The 18,909-nt window shown below is 39.8% G+C and overlaps 1 protein-coding gene across 8 annotated transcripts in view; it reads left to right on the top strand.

Moving 5' to 3' along the window:
• The window catches only part of CCSER2 (coiled-coil serine rich protein 2), a 133,943-nt gene that overhangs the window by 67,843 nt on the left and 47,191 nt on the right, over nt 1-18,909 (top strand). For 4 of the 8 annotated variants that reach the window (XM_015865997.3, XM_085553923.1, XM_085553922.1 and 1 more), the window contains exons 1-4: nt 1,304-1,417; nt 1,728-1,946; nt 13,902-15,375; nt 16,271-16,473. In XM_015865997.3, the coding sequence (XP_015721483.2) occupies nt 13,941-15,375; nt 16,271-16,473 (1,638 nt within the window). In that variant the 5' untranslated portion in view covers nt 1,304-1,417; nt 1,728-1,946; nt 13,902-13,940. Of the gene's footprint in view, nt 1-1,303; nt 1,418-1,727; nt 1,947-13,901; nt 15,376-16,270; nt 16,474-18,909 lie in introns of those variants that run through there. The other 4 variants (XM_015865996.2, XM_015865999.3, XM_015865998.3 and 1 more) reach the window with 2 other exon arrangements.

Here is an 18,909-nt window from a genome sequence, read left to right as displayed (position 1 = left end):
TGTATCTCTGGTTTTTGGAAGTAGCAGCACAGTTCTGCACCACGTGAAATGGATGAAATGAGCTTCTAGTCCATCTCCCAGCACAATAACATCCATTTAAATCAATTTAGTGTAAAATCAATTGAACAGAACGTCCTCAAGATGGAGACACATCAAATATTAAAATGATACGGAAAGATAGCGCGCTCGATCATGGCCAGATCTTAGCCTGTAGTCTGACACTAGGACTGTCAAGACTGTCCTCTTATTTAAGCAGTCAGAAGTTCAAGCTGTACAAGTAATGTGTCCCTTTCTGAAGTTATTCATCACAGCTATGAGCTTTGCATCTTAATTGTTAGGCTACACGAGCACTGTGGCAATCTGTTAGATGTCTGAACACATAGTAGAGGTTCTCAACTCTAGGCTGGGCAGTTTTCTTTTTATATATACATATACCACCACTTACAGGTCAGCAGACAGTGTATGTGCCTCCCCTGTGCTGGTATAATTATTCATGGTCCTCTGATCTGGCAGAAAAGGGTATTTACAGTGCTGAGGATGAAGACGTTACTTGCCAGCACCTGAGAAAGGCAGTGGGAATTTAAGAACACCGTAGTCAACCTATAATTTATCTTAATTTTGGGAAGGAAATTGAGAAGTTGGAAGGAAATTTCAGTGGGGACGGGAAAGTCATTTTGTACAAAGCAGGAACAAGTCAAATCTGTGCTAATGCTGTTGATGTTAGTGCTCAGAAGCTGAGAATGACTGAAAGAGGATGACTGTGCGGTTAAAGCAAGGCCGCCTGACTCAGGAAATCTGAGCTCATTTCCTGGCTTTGCTATCTCTTTAGCTTTGCGCAAGAGATTTAATCTCTCCACTTAGGACTTTTTTTTTTTTTTTTTTTTCTTTCTTCCTGTACCATAGGGGAACAATTACGCTTCAAGTTATTCTAAGAATAAATCCATTAATGTGACGGGTACATTAAAGTTCAGGAGAGAAGACATACAAAGCCTTTGGCTGTTGCTTCTTATTTTAAAGAAGGCCTTTATTCTGCCTAGGGGGAAGATGTATCAGGGTTCTCACGGGGACGCACGGTCTACATGCTGGGCTACCTGCAGGCCTATCTGCCTACGCTGTGACATGCAGCCTGTTGTTCTACCTGCCTAATGGCCCCGTTACGGGGCAGAGCGATGCGCACATCGTACACACCGACAGGAGCGGGCGGGGCTGGAGGGCTGGGCTCGCACCGCCCGCCGTGACGCCGGGTGGGCCGGGGGATGAGGAAGGGAGGCGGCGGGCATGCGTGGAAAGGGCTGAGCGCTCCGGCCCTCCCTCCTCGGGGCCGCCGGGCGGGGCGTTTTGCGGCCGCTACCTGGGTGCGTGGAGCGGCGCGGCTCGGATCGAGGACGGGGCGGCTCCGGCTGTGCCCGGCACGGCGGTGAGTGCCGTGTCCGGCCGTGGCTCTGCGCTGCTGAGCGACCCTCGGAGTCCCTCGGCTGGGGGCGGTGGGTGGCGGCAGGAGGGGGCTGCGGCATCGCCGGCTCCGCAGGCCGTGCGGCTGGAGGCAGGGAGGGGCGGGGAGGGCTCTCCTTGCGGGCTCAGCCGCACCCTCGGGGACGCTGCGTGCCCCAGGTTTGTGCGGGGGGCAGGTAGGAAGCGGCTTTAGGCAAAAAGAACCCGGCGCACGGCTGTTTGAATACAGCAATTAAAAGCAACGCTGAGATGTTCTTCTCCGTGATGTATTTCAGCTGTACCGCGGCTCAGATTTTCCTTGAGCCGTCCGGAGCACGTTAGGCGTGTTGCGCGGTGACACAGCTTTGCTTGCATCACCGTGCCGCTGCCTGCACTTTGACACGCCATGAGCCGCCGGCAGCCGCAGCCCTCAGCTCGCAGCGCATCGGCTGCACCGCGAGGGGTGCGTGGGAGCTCGGTGCTGTAGTGCGATCCAGGCCGTACAGCGGTTTGAGGTAAGGACGGGAGCTGTGTTATGCCGGTGCGGGGAGCGGGTTTGTTTCTGTTGTACGTGGGCCTCCAGCCTTGATTTGGTGCAGAACAGGAAGTTCTGGCGTTATCACGGTGCTGGAAACACATTGAGATGGCATCCAAGGTCCCTTTTGTTGTGTTTTTATAACGGGGAACGCTAGAGGAATTTCTTGAAACTTGGAAAATATGTTTTCTGTAGGGGTTAGAAGTTGGAAATGCTTCATCATGTTAGTGTGACGCAGTGAGTATTTAATCCTGTTTAGTCATACTGAATGAAACTGACAGTTTCTCAAGCATTTATAGGCTCGTATACCCCTAAATGGTATGGGCCCACCTAGAATTGAATACTTCCAAGCTGAAGAGGTGTCACCAAGCAGATGGTAAGCTGGGATCTGTGTCAGCATACAGCTTGCAGCAGCTACAATGTAAGTTTAATCTTTGCTCATAGTCAACACCTTTCAGAATAGCGATCTGTATGTCTGCACTCCAGAAATGGCTGAGTGGTGTCTTTAATCATAAGGCTGCTTTAAAAAGTAGGAATGTTTAGGGTTTTGGAGGTTTCTACAGTTACTTTTTGTGCATCATGACACCTTGTGTTTCTGAATTTAATAATTAATATGTATGACTATATGAAACATGAATAGTAATGACCACAATTAACATGATGGTCTCAATTAACATGGTGTTATACTAAGAAGTAATCCTGTTTAATGGAACTGCTCGTGTAAAAGCTTGCTGGAGTAAAACCTATTAGTTTTGGACCTGATCATCCTTTAAGATGGATTGGTTATTTGGAGTAAATCAGTTGCAAAGAAGAGCTGGCACAGGCATTTCTCTACATAAAGTCATCACACCTTTGGTCGTCAAAAGAACATTGCTTGTCTGCAGTTGTTAAAGAATGTAGGTCTGTGGGAATGGAGGAGACAAGAGGGAGCGAAAGGTTACAGCTGTGGCTGTGGTGTTTCCTTTTTGCCACTGTTGTGAATTGTAAACTGCCATCGCCTTAATTAGAAGCTTTCAAGTAGGATTAAATTCTTTGCCAACAAGGATGCTAACAAGATGAAAATACTAATGGTGGTTTTGATAATTAGGTTTAAAATCCTGTATTGTGATTCAGTTGAAGCAATACAGAGGCTTATGTAAATCTCTGTATAACTGAATGTGTGTATGTTAAAATGAAATCAGAACAGCATTAAAGTAATTATTCCAAAGGTGAAGCCTAGTTAGTCAGTGTAGGTCTCTGTATTTCTTCTTACCTCTGGGACACGTATTAAATCTCAATTCAGCACTTCTGCCAAGTTAGATGCAGTTTTGAGGATGCTCAGAGCCTACCATTCTTAGTTTAAAGCAGCTTCATTCACAGAGCTGGATTTTACTTTCTAGCTATTTTCCCTCTGTTCTGAAGGGGGGGATTCAGCTGGAACTCTTCTATTGACAGTACTGTATAGTGAGACAAGAATCCTGGGGCTGGGGGGTGTGTTTCTCTGGTTATGTGGGGAACTGGTGACACAAGTTCTCAGTGAAATGCCTTTTTCACAGCACAGTTTGTTGGGATTTTCATGTGCTCTTAGTCCATGATGATTTGAGGTAGTGTTCTGCAGAGTGCATTTTAATGGCTTTGATTGAAGAGGAAGCATGGCTACTGTTGGCAGTGTTTGCTCTGCTTGCATTGCCTTAGTTTTCTAGCCAGAGGAAAACAGCTGGTGAGATTTTACTTTAATGTGGTGGTTGAACAAGTTTGGGGTCTGGAAGAATCCTTTAATTGCAAACAATTTCTGACTTGCAAAAGTACTCCTATGTTTTAGGCTTCGTTGGCCCAGATGGCTTGTGGCACACTCAGCATAAGTTAAGCTGAACATCATGGGAGTGTGTCCCTGAGTATCCTGGGTTCTCTTGGCTCAGAAATACCATGTGTGGTTTGGGCTCTGTATAGATAGAAAGATTCCCAATAGACTATGAATTTGTGTGATACTTGGTTTCAGTTTGTGAGTCATATTAATGATAGAAATACATGTAAGAAAAACTAGACTTTACATAGTAATACTATCACATAGGCTTGTTAATCAGTATTTTTTGATGAGTTGAGTTCTTGCTTCCAGCTAACATGCATCTCACCAAGGGAAATTTGCATAGGCATAAGCTTGGGAGGCCAAAGGTGCTGTTGTTAGCACATGTGAGGGAAGGACCAGAATCCTTCATCCTGCATAGCTTTGTCCATCAGGAAACAGCTGATAATAATAATAATAATACAAAGCACGAAACAGAATGCCTCAGTCACCATGTGAATCTTGCAGTCGTGAATGTGCTCTGAGATAGTTTTGTATAAAAATAGCACTTTACCACAGATAAATTGTGATGTTGAGTAAGCAAAATCATGTGTCCCCACACCCTATAAATTCAAGTAAAATGTGATTACAGGTGACTATCTCTGTATAAATTAATAAGCTTATATGGGAGAAATGGCTGCTGTGGACAAGCTGTCACTATTCATGTTCAGTTACTTTTGTTCCACGTGTCTACTTTGTTCAGTTTGTTAAAGAAACAGTTTTACTTTTTGGTTCTGGTTGGGTGGAAGTATAACAAGTATCTGCAGCTTCTACGTGTTTCAAAGCTGACCTTGATGGGTACATTCCAATCTGTGTGTTGTAAAATCAGTAAGAAAATGTTAAAACACTTACAGAATGCTGTTAGCCTGTGGTTAAATATGTTGTTCTTTAATTCTTTAGCAGATTTGCCAAGTTGTTTGTTCTGGAATATGTTTTTAGAGTTTGGTTTTGAGGTGGGGAGCTGATTTGTAGTAATCACGTTGTAGACAGGAGCTCTAACTGCTCAGAACTAATGAGATGAAATTCCAGTGACACTTTGAGAATGACCGTGGTTTAGAAATAAGTTTCAACTGAAAGCTACGATGCGCTGGTATGTGGCTGCACTAGTTTTGATTAAGGATGGATTTTGAGGAGAAGTCAAATTTGATATCAGAGAATGCGAGCAGTCTAGTATATTCTTGAAAGAACATAGAAAATAATCCTATTAACTGGTTTGTTTGGTAATGGGGCAGAAATCAGTGGCCAGTTCTTGCAAGGCAGGGCATTTATAATTGTGTTGAACTGGAGTATGTATGAGGGCTCCTTTAGTTCCAGATAACCTGGATAACAGTCAGGGTAGTTATAGTCCCTCTGCACAACATGTGTGTTAACATATTTAAATATTCAAGGGAAGTGTTTTGGTGGGAGAAGTGTAAAAAGGTGGTTTATGGAGGTCTGATGACCTTTTAGGACTACTTCTTGTAAAGACACAAAAATCAGATCCCTTAAAGGAGGGACAAATATAACCCTCTTGTTTGCAGTATTCTCCTATATGAGAAGTAAACTCTGTCCAGTTTCTCTTTCCAAGAGTTAGCAGCAGTGCTCTGGAACTCATAAGGCAGTCATAGACAGGAAAAGTTAGAAGGAACAGGTTGGACAGGATTGCAGAGGAAAGATTTGCAGAGTTCTAAAACTAGATATATCAAATTCAAGAAATCCCATGAGCTGGAATTAGTTGAAGTTATATTGTATGCTTGCCCAGCTCTTCTTTTTCCTGGTGCATTGTTTTAAGACTAACATGGGAGACAGTGTTTTCCTATTCATTGTCTTTAAAATCAGTTTAACTGCTGGAACTGGATGGATGAGCTGTGGAGTATTGAATCCAGACATCTGAATTGCTGGGATCCCAACCCAGAGAAATACAGGGATTTGTTTACTTTTTCAAGCTTGTTTTCTTTCATGAGAGAAGTTGTAAAGATTTCATCTGTTGTTCCCTTTTCTCGTATTGGGTTGTTTTTTTTTAATCCAGTATTGTGTGATTGAAGAATATATATGTATCTTTAAAAATCTCTAGCTGTGGTTTGGTACTTTCATTTCTTAAGGCCGTAATCTTCCAACAAAAACTGAATTAGTTTAAAATAGCATTGGCAGTTAGAAGAAAAGGAGCTCATAGCATTTTCCTCTACCTGTCTGCTATTTTACCTTGTGTAGTCCTGTTCACTTTTCATCCCTGAACCTCTTCAGGCTTATCTCAGTACCAGTGAGTCCATATATATAAGTGTCTATATATGTTATTCAGCTTAATCTCTAACAAGCAGGCTTATTTATATACCAGTAAGAGGAATGAACGTGCATGAGTTGGGAGGAGGGAAAGACATATGAATGATAAGTAGAGCTTAGTTGGAGATAGAAACTGCTGGGAACTGTTGACCTTAAGATATGTACGTGGGTGAAGTGTTCAGATATGGTTCATGCTGGTAGCAGTGCTTCCATCAGTAGTAACTGTTTATACAGTATCAATTTGTACAATCAAATAGGGTTTTTGTTTAAGACAGTTCGGTGTCCTTATTTGGTGTAGTTGTATCATATAAATGAGTGAACTAGTACAGCCTTTATGACATAATCAGCGATAATAGCTTAAATCTTCTTTGAAATGCAGTTATGTCTTTCATTCCCACCCCCTCACCTTATAATTACCTTCCAGGATAGAGGTCTTGCCAAATACCAAGTTTAAAGACAGCATTAAAGAGTGACTTAGATAGAGGTGTGTTTTATGGCTGGTACTTGAGGGAGAGGTGGGAGTGGTGCTTGCATAATGGGATGGCCTAACTCTTCTTTGTAGCAGTGGTGCTTTGTCTTTAGGTTTCAGGGCATCCTATCTGTATGGCAGACAGATGGTGCCTATCTCTTCCTAGTTTGCTTTTCTCCTTTGTGTTTATTGTCCCTGCAAATCTGGTAACAGTTTGAACTGAATAATGTCATCATTGAATTGAAACAAGTAAAGACCCTTCATATCTGTACATCAGCAAGGATTTAGAAGACAATACATGTTTCGAAATGTAAGTGCCCTGACATTTTGGAATGTAAGCTGCCCTGATTAGGAAGCATGGTCTACATGACTCACTCACCAGGGCTGAGTCTGTTGTGGAGGTTCTGTCCATGAAGTCTATTTCTTGGTACATGACAAACAAAGTAATCAGTGTGTTTTAATTCCTTCTAGCGTGAGTGTTTTTCCATTGGTGTTAGGCCTATCAGTCATGAGTATGATGAATGTTTGAAAGAATATACGAACTCAATGAAAACCTCAATGAAAACAGTCTGTCTGTGTCTAAGCCATCCGTAGTTATTGCTGAAGGAGCTGGTAAGAATTTTGGCAGAACAAGTTAGCTTAGAATGGTGTTTTAGCTCTGTGAACAGGAGGGTTGAACTTAAAAGTGAGGGAACTGATTCGTCCATGTTGATGCATCAGGTAGCTAGCAGCTTCAGAGCAGTGTTGTGGTTCTGGTTGCTCTCTGACCGTGCCCTGAGAGTAGGCTGACAGCCACTGGCATAGGAAAAGGCTAATCTCTTTGGATTTCACTTCTCAGTTATGAAGGACTGCAGTAACTTGTATTCTTCCATTCAAAAAGAACACTGAAGCAGAATTGAATTGAAATGTGTTATTTTGGATCTGTTTCTTCAGTTTTTTTTTCAGGCCCTGGTTTTCTGGGAGTAAAGCCTTTTCCTTTCTCCTCAGTGTTACCTCTCATAGTTTTTTTTCTGGTGAAGCTGCTCCTGAGCTTCTAGACCTTCCCTGCCCTCTACCTCAATAGGCATTGACGTGAGACTGCTGAAAATCAGTGCAGAATTACCTCTTTGAGAGGCATCATTTCTATTTTCCTATTGTGTAAAGCACAGGTGGGCAGAGTAGTACAAAGCAAAACATTTCTGGGCAGATACCAATCGTGACACAGAGCAGAGGTGCTTTAAGCTGAAGATGGGGGTGGAAAGAAGGCTTGGAAAATATTACTACAGCATAGGTAAATCTTACTTCATCGCAAAGTTTACAGGAAAGGGCTTTTTCAGCAAAACTGAAGCTAATCTTCAGGGTAAGTAACACTAAAGAACATGCAATGCCTTTTAATACCCAGAAGTTCTCTACCATCAAGGTTTTTAATTGTATTCTCTTCCAGTTGAATTCATATGGCCTGAATGATTTTCTTAAGACTGATATATTTTTAGTTTCTCAGACAATTGAGGCCTTGTCCTTCTCAGAGCAGGTGTTTGCTAACCAGATCTTCTGCTAGATTCTTTCATTCTGTTCAGCTCTCATGAGTTCCCTCAAACCTGGAACCTGACTATTGGCTATGCTACCCATCCTGCAGTGCTCCAAAGTAGTTCCTAAGGAAGCTAATTTCTATTGTAAGGGCTTCCCTGTTTCATTTTCTGACATGTCATTCAGTACCTCCCTACTTTGATAAGATACAGTTCATGTATAGTACGTTTTTAATGTTATTTTTAAGTTAAACAGTTCTTAAACTATACTTATAGCCCAGAAACTTAAGTATTGCTGAACATACACAGTCAGAACATCTGTATTCTTTGCGTCTCACATGTATTTCACAGCATTTTGAATATCTGGTCTTGTGTGACTGTTTTCAACAGGACTCTGCTTTTATAAGCGTGCTGCAGAAAACAGTATGTAATTGTTATTTAAGGTGGTAGATTCTGCCTTTTTCAAGACACCCATCTGTTGCCTTCTATTTGCCTTTCAGTTCTTAAAGGTGTATTTCACTCATTTTCCATGCTGCTTGGACATTGATTAACAGTTCTGTTTTTCCTTTGTCCTCAGCTCTAGTGTAGTGATGTAGCTGAGAAAGTGTTTCACTAGAATAATAGCTCTAGATAATTTAGGTTTCCATGGGTGAAATGTTTTTGTATTGTTTTCATGGGTAGAAATCAGTTTTTGTGTTCTAGGAAAAAGGGTGAAGGTCCCTGGAAGTTACCTTGCCATGTTCTTGGTGCCAGAGATATCAATTAATGAGGATTAACTGTTGCTTCAGTTCAGCTGTCACTGAGCCAAGCAAGTGAATTAGGCAGTCACTTGATTCTTAGCCTGTCTGGAGAAGGGAAGTAATAGAAGAGTATAAGGTCTGGCTTGGCAAATGTAGTTACTAAACTTCTGACTTTTGTAACATCCCAATTATGGAGGTAGAAATGTGGATAATGCTGCTGAGCTTCATAGCGGTTACGTCAGTCTGCCCAAACCAAGTAGCAAACAAAACTGGTCGCTAATTGGCATTTGCCGTATGTGAACACTATTGAACATAATGTTTCTGGTTGAGTAAGGAAGCTTGTGTACTGTCGCAGCTGTCAGCTTCTTGTAGGCTGCAGGAAAGCGTGTTTCATCTTGCAGCTGCTTACTGTGCACTGCTATGGCAGTAAGAGGGAGATTGGTCCCACAAATAACTGGAATATTCAAACTGCTGTTAGCTCTCTGGTTGGGTTATAGGGACAGCAATATTCTTATGTTGTCCAAGATGAAAATGTATGGAGATTGCTCTGAAAGCAATGCCTTCTTATTTACATGGAAACTACAACAAATATGAAGAGCACAATAACATGAAGAGCACAATAACATTATTTGATAGAGCAGATTCTCAGCTACAAAACTCTATTTTTCAGCATGTTCGCTGCCATTCACTATGCATTTTTGCCAGCGATGAACAGGAGCTTTTGTACCACACTCAAAAGGATCTGCACCAGTGGTGGTGACCCGCTATTGCCACTGGTGAAAAGCACCACCCGCTGGCCTCTATGTGCTCACATTCACTTGTTGGTCTCCATGACTGTTCAGCAAGTGTCAATGAATGTCACCGAGTGCTGATTTTACTGCATTTTTTACTGTTCATGTACTTCATTCAGACTTTCATGTCAGACACCATTTTGTCAGACTGCCCCTCTGCTGCCGTTTGCCACACAGCAACAACATGTAATGGAACACTGGTGAGAAGGTTCAACCCCTGCTGCCATTCCACCAACATCCGCCTCTGATATCATGGGCCAACAGAATCAAGTAGTAGATACTACTTTCTGAGCGGCCCTTACATAAACTTCATTTGCCTCTTTTGTATGTGTGTAAGATTCATTCTACTACATGTAGGGTGAAGTCTCAGGTGTAAAACCGGACTCATCAGAGATGATGATGTATGTGAAACTCTTCTTGATGCTCTTGAAACAGAGGCTATGGGTGTTGCGTTTGCTAGTTGAAGCTCATGTCAGAGGATCTTGTCTTGATGAAAATAATCTTAAATGTGAAGTGCTAAGGAAAGTAACTATGAATATCCTTTCTTATCACCAGAATCTTAAATATCCTTGAAAATAGTGATAAAGTACCTTTTCAGTTAGCTCAGAGTGGTTGTAGATCTTAATTCCTTTTCCCTGGATTATTATGTATGGCTAGGCTCTTCATAATTAGTTTAGCTCCCTATTAGACTTGTGTGAACTAGAAAAGGCATTTCCCAGGGCAGAATGTGTAAGGCCTGTTTGTTCAAATATTAGTTTAAGAAAAAAATCCATAGGTTGCTCAAATCTGAAAGTATGTTGAGTTTTTTAAGATAAAGGGGAATGCAATGGAGATTATAATGAACCTGAGTTGTGTGCAATGTAGGAAACAAACTAACTTGTGATGTTCTTGTGAATGGGGTCTTTATTAGTAAATGTATGTTGAAACTGAGGAAATTTGATAAGAGAACTTGGAGAAAACTTCCAGATGGTGGGAGAAAGTAACATCTGCCAGAGTGTGCTGCTAAGGTGTTTTTTTGATGGCATTTGTCCTTCAACCAAACAAATGAGACTGATAATAGGAAATGGGACAGTAGTTATAGCTATGTAAATAGTGAAACATAGGCATGTAATTTTTGCAGACAGTATTTAATTATCTGAGGTGTTTTAAGCAGTCAGTACAGTTTTCTTGAAGATATTTCCTCTTTCCCTAATTAAGGATAAATGAACAACACCCTTCTGAGAGACCTGAATGGTGTTTGAGTTTAATTTGCAGCAGTTGTTGGAGGATTAAAGCAATCTCATTAAATGGCCTCATTTAAATTTTATGGTCACCTGAGAGATAGTAGACAGATGTCAGAAGGGATTTATTCATACAGCATGAAAGCAGCTTTTCTAGTTCAACTTTCTTGATTTTTTTGGAACATTTCTTTATGAGAGTTGAGGTTTTTTTTGTTAGAGTTGGGGTATGTTTTGATGGCTTTGTGTTATGTTACTTGCTGTGAGTCAGTGCTTCATAATGTTAAGTATAGTGCTGTGCATGGCGTTATTTTAAATAACAATAATGTACGTTATCGACATACGCTTGGCATTAGGTGTCTTGGAGGCTGATGTTTGATATTCATACATGATTTCATTTTGATAAGGTATACAGGTGCACAGTAGACAGAATTCTTTTTTTATCCAGCCTGGCCTTGAATGCCTGCAGGGATGGGGCATCCACAGTCTCCTTGGGCAACCTGTTCCAATATGTTACCACCCTCTGGGTTAAAGACTTCCCCCTAATATCCAATGTAAACCTCCGCTGTCTCAGTTTAGAACCATTCCCCCTTGTACTATCACTATCCACCCAAACACATATATGGGTGTATTCTAAATGGGTGTGTGCTACCTGTTGCAGGATGTGGATTCTGACATTTTCATTGTGTTAGGATCCCTTTAGAAGCTGTGTTTCTGAATATGTTTCTATTAATATCTTTTTAGTTAGACCTACTTCGAGTAGCACAGCTCTGGGGCATCCTATTCAATTACAGAATCCTGGGGTTGCTTCAGTTTGCATGATTTTAATGCCACTTTGATTTTATCTGATGTATTTCTTAGTGAGGTCTTGCAGCCTGGGGAGTGAGTCACTTTGAGCTAATGCTTGCTGTGGTTACATAGGGTATTTCCTGTCCCTCAAGTACAGTAGTTCTTGCTCTGTGTTGTTTCTCAGCGTGTTTGCTGTGGTTTAAGTACTTCGGTGTTTTTCAGTCCTGCCAGCTGTCTGTGAAAAATCAAACACAGATAATAGCTTCAGGGAATAACATAATAACTAGCAACACTCTGTGCTGGTAACCTTGTAAGACCAGTGGGTGGAGCTGACTGATAAATAAAACCAGGATGGCAAAAACAACATATTCTTTCACAGGTGTCTTCTACAAGAGAAACCTCATCTTGCTAATATGGTATTTATTGCAAGTGAGAACTTTGTGTTAATTAAAACTTGGAGATTTTGCCTGCCCTTACTGTCTATTTGGGCTTTAATAATAATAATAGCATTTAGGGAAATTCATTGTATTGCTGCAAAAGTTTGATACAGATAATGTTGTCTGTGCAAATAGTCAGACGAGTATGTGTGGAAGTGTATTTAAGTGGGATGGAAGCTTTCAAGCCAAGAACTGTTGAGGCAAAGATGCAGCTTCATAAAATAAAAGCATAGTATTAAATAGATCAAAATGACATTGTCCTAAAACACATTTTTGATGATGAAGGTAGTGGAATATTTCCAAGGGTCTAGGGAGCCACAGATATAGGGAAAGGAATAAACGCTATAAATCTCTTTATTTCAGAATATGGAGGTAGCTTTAAGTGTTCATGCATCTTTGCACAGAAGTCTAGCATTTAAATTCATTCGTGCCAAGAAATTTTTAATCATTATTAAGAAATGTATTAAATTGAATACTGCATGCAGCTGCTATCCTGTAACTCAGATCTTGTATGGGAACAAGAAGGCAACCAAGATGGGTGACAGTTTCCATATGAAGGTGAAAAATGCTAAGGATCTTCATTCTGAATGGGAGTATGGAAGAAGAAAATGCTGGGGTGAAGATGAATGATCAGTGATGTTTGTTTATTTATTAATCTTTAAACTTAGAAATTGGGGAAACAAAATGAAATGATCAGCCACTGAATTATCAACAAACGTAAGCAAAGATTTGTATTCCACAATGTATTGATGGAACTCTGAGACTGTATAGGTCCAGGCATACAATTGAGTCCAGAGTATTCTGACAAAATTGATGGAGAGAGAAGTTACTGTTAAGCAGAGGGCTGTGAATGCAGGTTCATGCTTGGGAAATCTGACATAAACAGAATACACTTGGGAAGGGTCCCTGTGGGAATGAGGAGAAACATACAGTGAACTCTTGCTAGAAGACAGCTTTTGCCTCCACCTCATGCCCAGGTGACAAAGTTGATGTTTCTGTTTTGTGCTGATGGTGCAGGGTGTGAGTAGCTTTCTTCAGCAGAAACCTTCTTCAGAATGTGATCTTCAGGGCTGTGTTCTTGGGGTTAGTGCAAGTTAGTTTTATGTCAGTCAGTCAGTTTTACATCAACTGCAGTTCCTATAGGCTGTGCTGGTTCTGCTGGCAGTAACATGTATCACTTTGTTACTCTTTTGCTAAAATCTTAAAACAAAAGCACCCCGTAACTCTTAACCATTTACTCAGATCTTCTATGTGAAATGAAGAGCTAGGGCAATCCCTAAGATAGTGAACGTTTCTTCAAATGGCTTTTAGTAATGTTTCTTCCACTGCTATTTTTATTTGTTCATTCTTGAGGATGTATGATGTCTGTCAGAATCTCTTCTCCTCTTGATGCAGTGAGTGGTACATTGTGAATGTTTTTGGCTAGGGAAGATAACTTTGCAAAGGGTAGTTTTTGTCAGGTTTTTATGGTGTAGTTTTAGAAGCTTTAGGTTGCTGACTACGGGTTTGTGCTATATTCAATTTGTTCTTTTTAAAATACGAAGTCTTAAGTGTGTAATTGAATGACTGAAGAGCAGTTGAAAAAATTGGTTTGCTGTTCAAATTGGTAGGTGAAAAATGCACGCCCTTTATAAAACTTACCTTTAATGATATGGAGGAAGACAAAGGATAGGCAGTTTAGACCGACCACAAAAATCTAGGTGGTGGAGAGTGAGAACTGAATAATATGTTACTGCTGAATAGCTGCTACTGTATTACTGTTTCTCTGGAAGTCATAAAACGTGAGTTACTTTATACGGTTACAGTGTAGTTAAGCATGGATGCAGTGAAGATAGATGTGAATGCATATTAAATATATTGTTTTGTGTTATTGATGAAGGTCTAATGTATTCTTTCTTTTTCTCAGATTCACGCACCCTTTGAGGACCAATGTACCCAATAGCTCATGGAAGAGAGAAATCAAATCAGGACATCCTTGGTTTCCAGGCTGCCAAAATATGGAACGAAGACTTTAGGAAGTGTCTTACAACCGACATCAAATGGGACAGCTGTTAATTTAACAGGGAATAATGGTGGCAAAAATTTCAGCAAGCACAATGGCACTGTTAACACGTCTTCCTTCTCTTTCAACTGGAGAAAATCAAATAAATATCAGCTTCGTGATCAAAATGAGAGAGAGACCAACTCTAAACATAGTTCTAATGACAAATTAATTGATTCTGAGAAGTATTCTCAGTCTCAAGGAGCATTGAATAATGATATGCTCAGGGTGGGTTTGAACAATACTTCTTCAGCTGGGTCAAAAACAGCAAAGCAAAACAATATGTTTGTATCTTCTACTGAGGAATCAAACCCCAAGTCTTTGCCTGGACTGTCTAGTTCAGCAAAATTCACCAAAGGTGCCCTGTCAGGAAGGACCTCGTATTCTGGACTCAGTGCTCCAAAATCACACTTAAATGGTTTTTATGGTAATCGGCCAATGGTAGGTTTGCAGAGACCTAGAGCGAATTCCAATGCCTCAAGGACAAGTTCAGGAGAAAGCCTTGTACACTCTACAGACAATAGCAAGTCTTCTTCCTGTGAAAAAATGGTAAGATCACAAAGTTTTTCACATTCCATTCAGAATTCTTTCCTTCCCACTGCATCAATAACCAGGTCGCATTCCTTCAATAAAGCTGTGGATCTTACAAGGCCTTATCATAGTCAAAATCTAGCTGTTAGGACATCTCAGAGGTCAACTCTGTGGTCAAGAAATGCGAGACAGTTGGATGTACCCAATGGAAACGAGTCTGTGAAGTATGGATTTACCAGGCCATACTCTAGTATATCATCTTGTACAAAGAAGTCCCCGCTGTCGAATGGATCTGGGTCTGCACCTTCTTTTGGATACAGATTAAGTCGGCCCTCTCTGTTGAAGCCTGCTAGCCAAAGGTTTGCTGGAAATATTATTGTGGATGGTGGCAAAAGTACAACTGCTGACACGTATATAGTGGAGAACTCTGAAATATCAACAAATATAAATAGAACAATTGATAAAAATAGCATTATAGAGAGTAATGCTCAAAGAACAGAATCTGTTGAAGGCCTTCATGAAAGCATGGGAAAACATGGATCAAATGTCATGTGTATGAGTGATGATGGAGATGAAATATCTATATCTTCTTTGTCGTCCTCTGAAAAAAATGACTTGAGCGAAGACTTCAGCGATGATTTCATAGATTTAGAGGATCCAAATAAAACAATACGAGTGCAGCAAAAGGAGAGCTGCATTCAGGAGTTAGAGCACGGGAGCATAACATCAGTAGAACCGTTCACTTCTATCAAGGAAAGTGGAGGATCTTGCTGTAATGCTGATGACTGGCTTGATATAAATGTGTCTGGTAAATACTTTGTTGCATTTGATTTGAAATTTTTGGTACTAAAATGAATATTCTTTAATTGCTATTGTTACTTTATGTACTTAGCCATTCTGTTTTTCATAACAAAACTATACTAGCCCATCCATTTTTTCTCAGTGCCTTTTCTGCATGATAGTTGTCTTCTTCAAGCAGTTTTTTTTTTTGGTTTTTTTTTTTTTTTTCCTTAAAGAGCCCTTTTTCTTTGGAATAAGAATTAATGGTAGCTTCTTTTGCTAATTATCTGGTAAGGTGTTAGAATTCCTCTTAGCCTTGTTTAGACATTCGTTTGTTTTGGATTAGTGGTCTTTGCATTTTTCTCCTCTCGATAGGGAGAGAGCAGCTGAAACTGCTATAAGTAGTGGGAGTAAATGTAGGGTGTCTCCTTTAATTAGCTAATTTTTAAAATCAGAGTGTTACTGTTTTTCTTCTAGTGGCACGTTGTATTCACTCCTAAAGTCAATGAAAGACAGAAGGTGCTTTAAAGTCTGTGTTTTCACATCCCTGATGGACTTTGGGGGTCTAAACCTATGTTGAAAGACATTATAGTTGAAAGACTTGCCTCTACTTTTGAGCCCACTTTATTAAAATCTTTATTAAAAAGATACAGATTTCTAAAAGATACTTTTTCTTGGGGGGTAGATTACTGCATTGTAAAACTTAAGCAGAGATGTAGGTTGAAAGGATTCTTGGTTATAACTGCCAACCCAGCCTGAACTTTTTACTTGCTAGGGTGAGTAGTGTTAATACCGTAGAATGCTTTTGGTTAGCATATGGTTTGGAAACATGAAAACATGAATAATGCATGCTTTTATTTATTTATTTTTGGAATATTGGATTGTTTTTTGACTTTTTTTGTTGGCTGTTTGTTTTCTTTAAGCAATGGATGACAACAGTGAAAGCACAAAGCACAGTGCCGAGAGTGCAGTTTCTCCAGAGATGAATTACAGAGCTGGGTCCTCTTTTGAGCTTTCTCCATCTGATAGCTCTGATGGCACATATATGTGGGATGAAGAGGGACTGGAACCTATTGGAAGTGTCCATCCGTGTGGAAGCTACGAGTCTTCAGAAATGAACAGCATAGTATGTATTTGTGTATAGACTGAGTATTTGTGGGTTTTTTACTGGGTTTATTGCTGAAGTATATTCTAAAAATAGAATTAATGTAATTTCTTTTTACTTGATAACTATTTTTTCTTTCCTCTGTAGCTGACATGTCTGAAACTTCTTTTTAAGGAATTCCTGTTTCTAGACAGATGGCACTGAAACAAAATGTTTACATACATGTCTTCCTCATTCTAAAGTTGAAACAAAATAAATCAATCCTTGTGTGATTTCATGGTAGCACTCACCATTTACTGAAGGAATTTCTTTATTCTGGTAATGCTAAATATCCTTTACCAGTCTTTAAACCTAAGTAAAAAAGCAAGGTAAAAGCAAATATCTGTCTTACATTGCCTTGTTTCTAGTCTGTATCTGCATATGACCCTTTTGAACACAAATTCATTTTTATTTGTCAGTTTGTTCTAACGTAGAATCTTTGAAGTAGGTACCTGGCTGTAGTTCATCAGGTGACCTGGGCTATTTCTGTGTCTGGATAACATAAGAGGAACAACTGTTGGTTTTGTTTGCTAAACGTTACTGATCTGAATCCAACATCCATCCATCTAGAGTGGATGGAGAGTCGTAGCAGTCCTCCAGCTGAAGTAAGTTAGCCAACCTCTGGATTCTGGCAGACGTGATAAAAATGTTGTTTGTTCCTCATCCTCTTTTCACAGAAACGCTGCTCATATTTACTTATGAGTTGTTTAATTAAGACCGTTCAGATTTCTTTAACATTACACTAATAATTTGAGACTTCTAACAGTATCTATGTGTAGTAGATCAGCTTCTCATGCTTCATAAGCTTTAGGGTGTTAGGTATTATGTCACCTGTGCCACTATCAGGACTGTAGAAGCATTTTGGCACTAATTCATGCTTTGATTTCTAATTTTACTGGGGTTGGCTATGCTAGCCCTCAAGTCAGAACAGCATAGAATTGGCCTGTAACTAGGGCATAACTATCTAATTAGATTGTTGGGTATAACTACATACAAATTTCTGATGTATTTTCAGCTCCCTGTGGTAGAGTTTATTTTCGGTCTTAAATTATGGTCCTGGGATGTGGTGTCTAAAAGAAAGTTTAGAAATAGTTATTAACTTCTTGTGGTAATTATGACTGGCTTGAAAAAGCGTTGAGATTTTTCCAGCATGGACTTTGTAGTTTATGGACATTTACAGGAAAAAGTTTAGTGTGTAAACAAATGCCCATCTCCTTGGCACACGCGTGTATTCTTGGTTAATTTTGGATACAGATATTTATGATACATGCAGTGGATTTTATGTAACAATTAAGTTACAACTTTCCACGTGCTTTTGGAGTTTGTTTGATACACATAGGTATATTTACTTATGCAAGTGTATGAACTGATGGTCAGGCATAGATTGTCTGATTGACAGAAGCTGCTTTAAGCCTCATACAGCTGAGGTACATTAGATGTTTTTGATATTTTTTTCAACATTGTATTGAAGAATAATCCTATTTGTTTTCAAATGGAATATGAAATGATAATTGGAATCTGGTTTGAAAGAGACAATTTTTAGCTGCGTTGCTTAAAATGTATTTATTCTTGGTGTGGAATCCACATCTCAGTAGGGTGAATCTGGTTTGTCACTTACTGATGTGACTGGAGTTTCATTTACAGAGTCTAAGATGGTGGTTTTCTCTTCATCTTTGTGGGGTTTTTGTTTTGCTTTCCCTTCGTGGTTGAGTCTTTGTGATGGAATGTCCCTTTCCCAGGTTTCAGAATTAGTTTGAGAGTGGGCAGAATGGTTTGTGGTCCAAGGGACATGGCTAGTCTGGGTAATATGCTTTTTAAACTTGCAGACTTCTTACAGAAGGTGAACTTGCTGAGATAACATTGTGTAATATTCAACCTGTGGTACTCGCTGTTTTCTTGCAGTAATCTTAGTTCCAAGTAATTGAGTATTGCTTTATTATTTCAATAATTCGCTTCTCTACGTGATATGGATTATCTTTTAAATTGACTCCTTTTCTGTTGTGCATTCTCTCCAGTGGGTTAATGCCAGATCTGTAGTTCTTGTTCTGTGGGAAGGTGAGCTTATAACAAAGTAATCCAAAATTTCCAGCTTTAATAACAATACAATTGCAAGTAAGCTTAAATAGTGTGCAACTATGGAATAGAGAGGCTTTTTGGATAAATGTAAGGATTCTTTATGAAGTAGTATTTGGTTGCCTTTAAGGTGTCAACTCTTAAACTTTACTATATGAGATAAACACTGGGGAAGTGATGTTTGTTTCTTTGTTTAACTGAGCTCTATGATACTAACATAAGTGGCTATGTTTATTTTTGTAAACAGTACAAATTTTCAGTGTTCATTCCAGATACGTAAAAATGGAGTCTTTGTACTGGCAGCACTGTATAACATTCACTGGAAACATTTTCAAGACAAAGTCT

Source organism: Coturnix japonica, chromosome 8, assembly GCF_054131305.1.
Source record: "Coturnix japonica strain WE chromosome 8, WE-NBRP24, whole genome shotgun sequence".
Lineage (NCBI taxonomy): Eukaryota > Metazoa > Chordata > Aves > Galliformes > Phasianidae > Coturnix > Coturnix japonica.
Note: the sequence above shows the minus strand (reverse complement) of the source record. Positions and strands in the feature narration are given on the sequence as shown.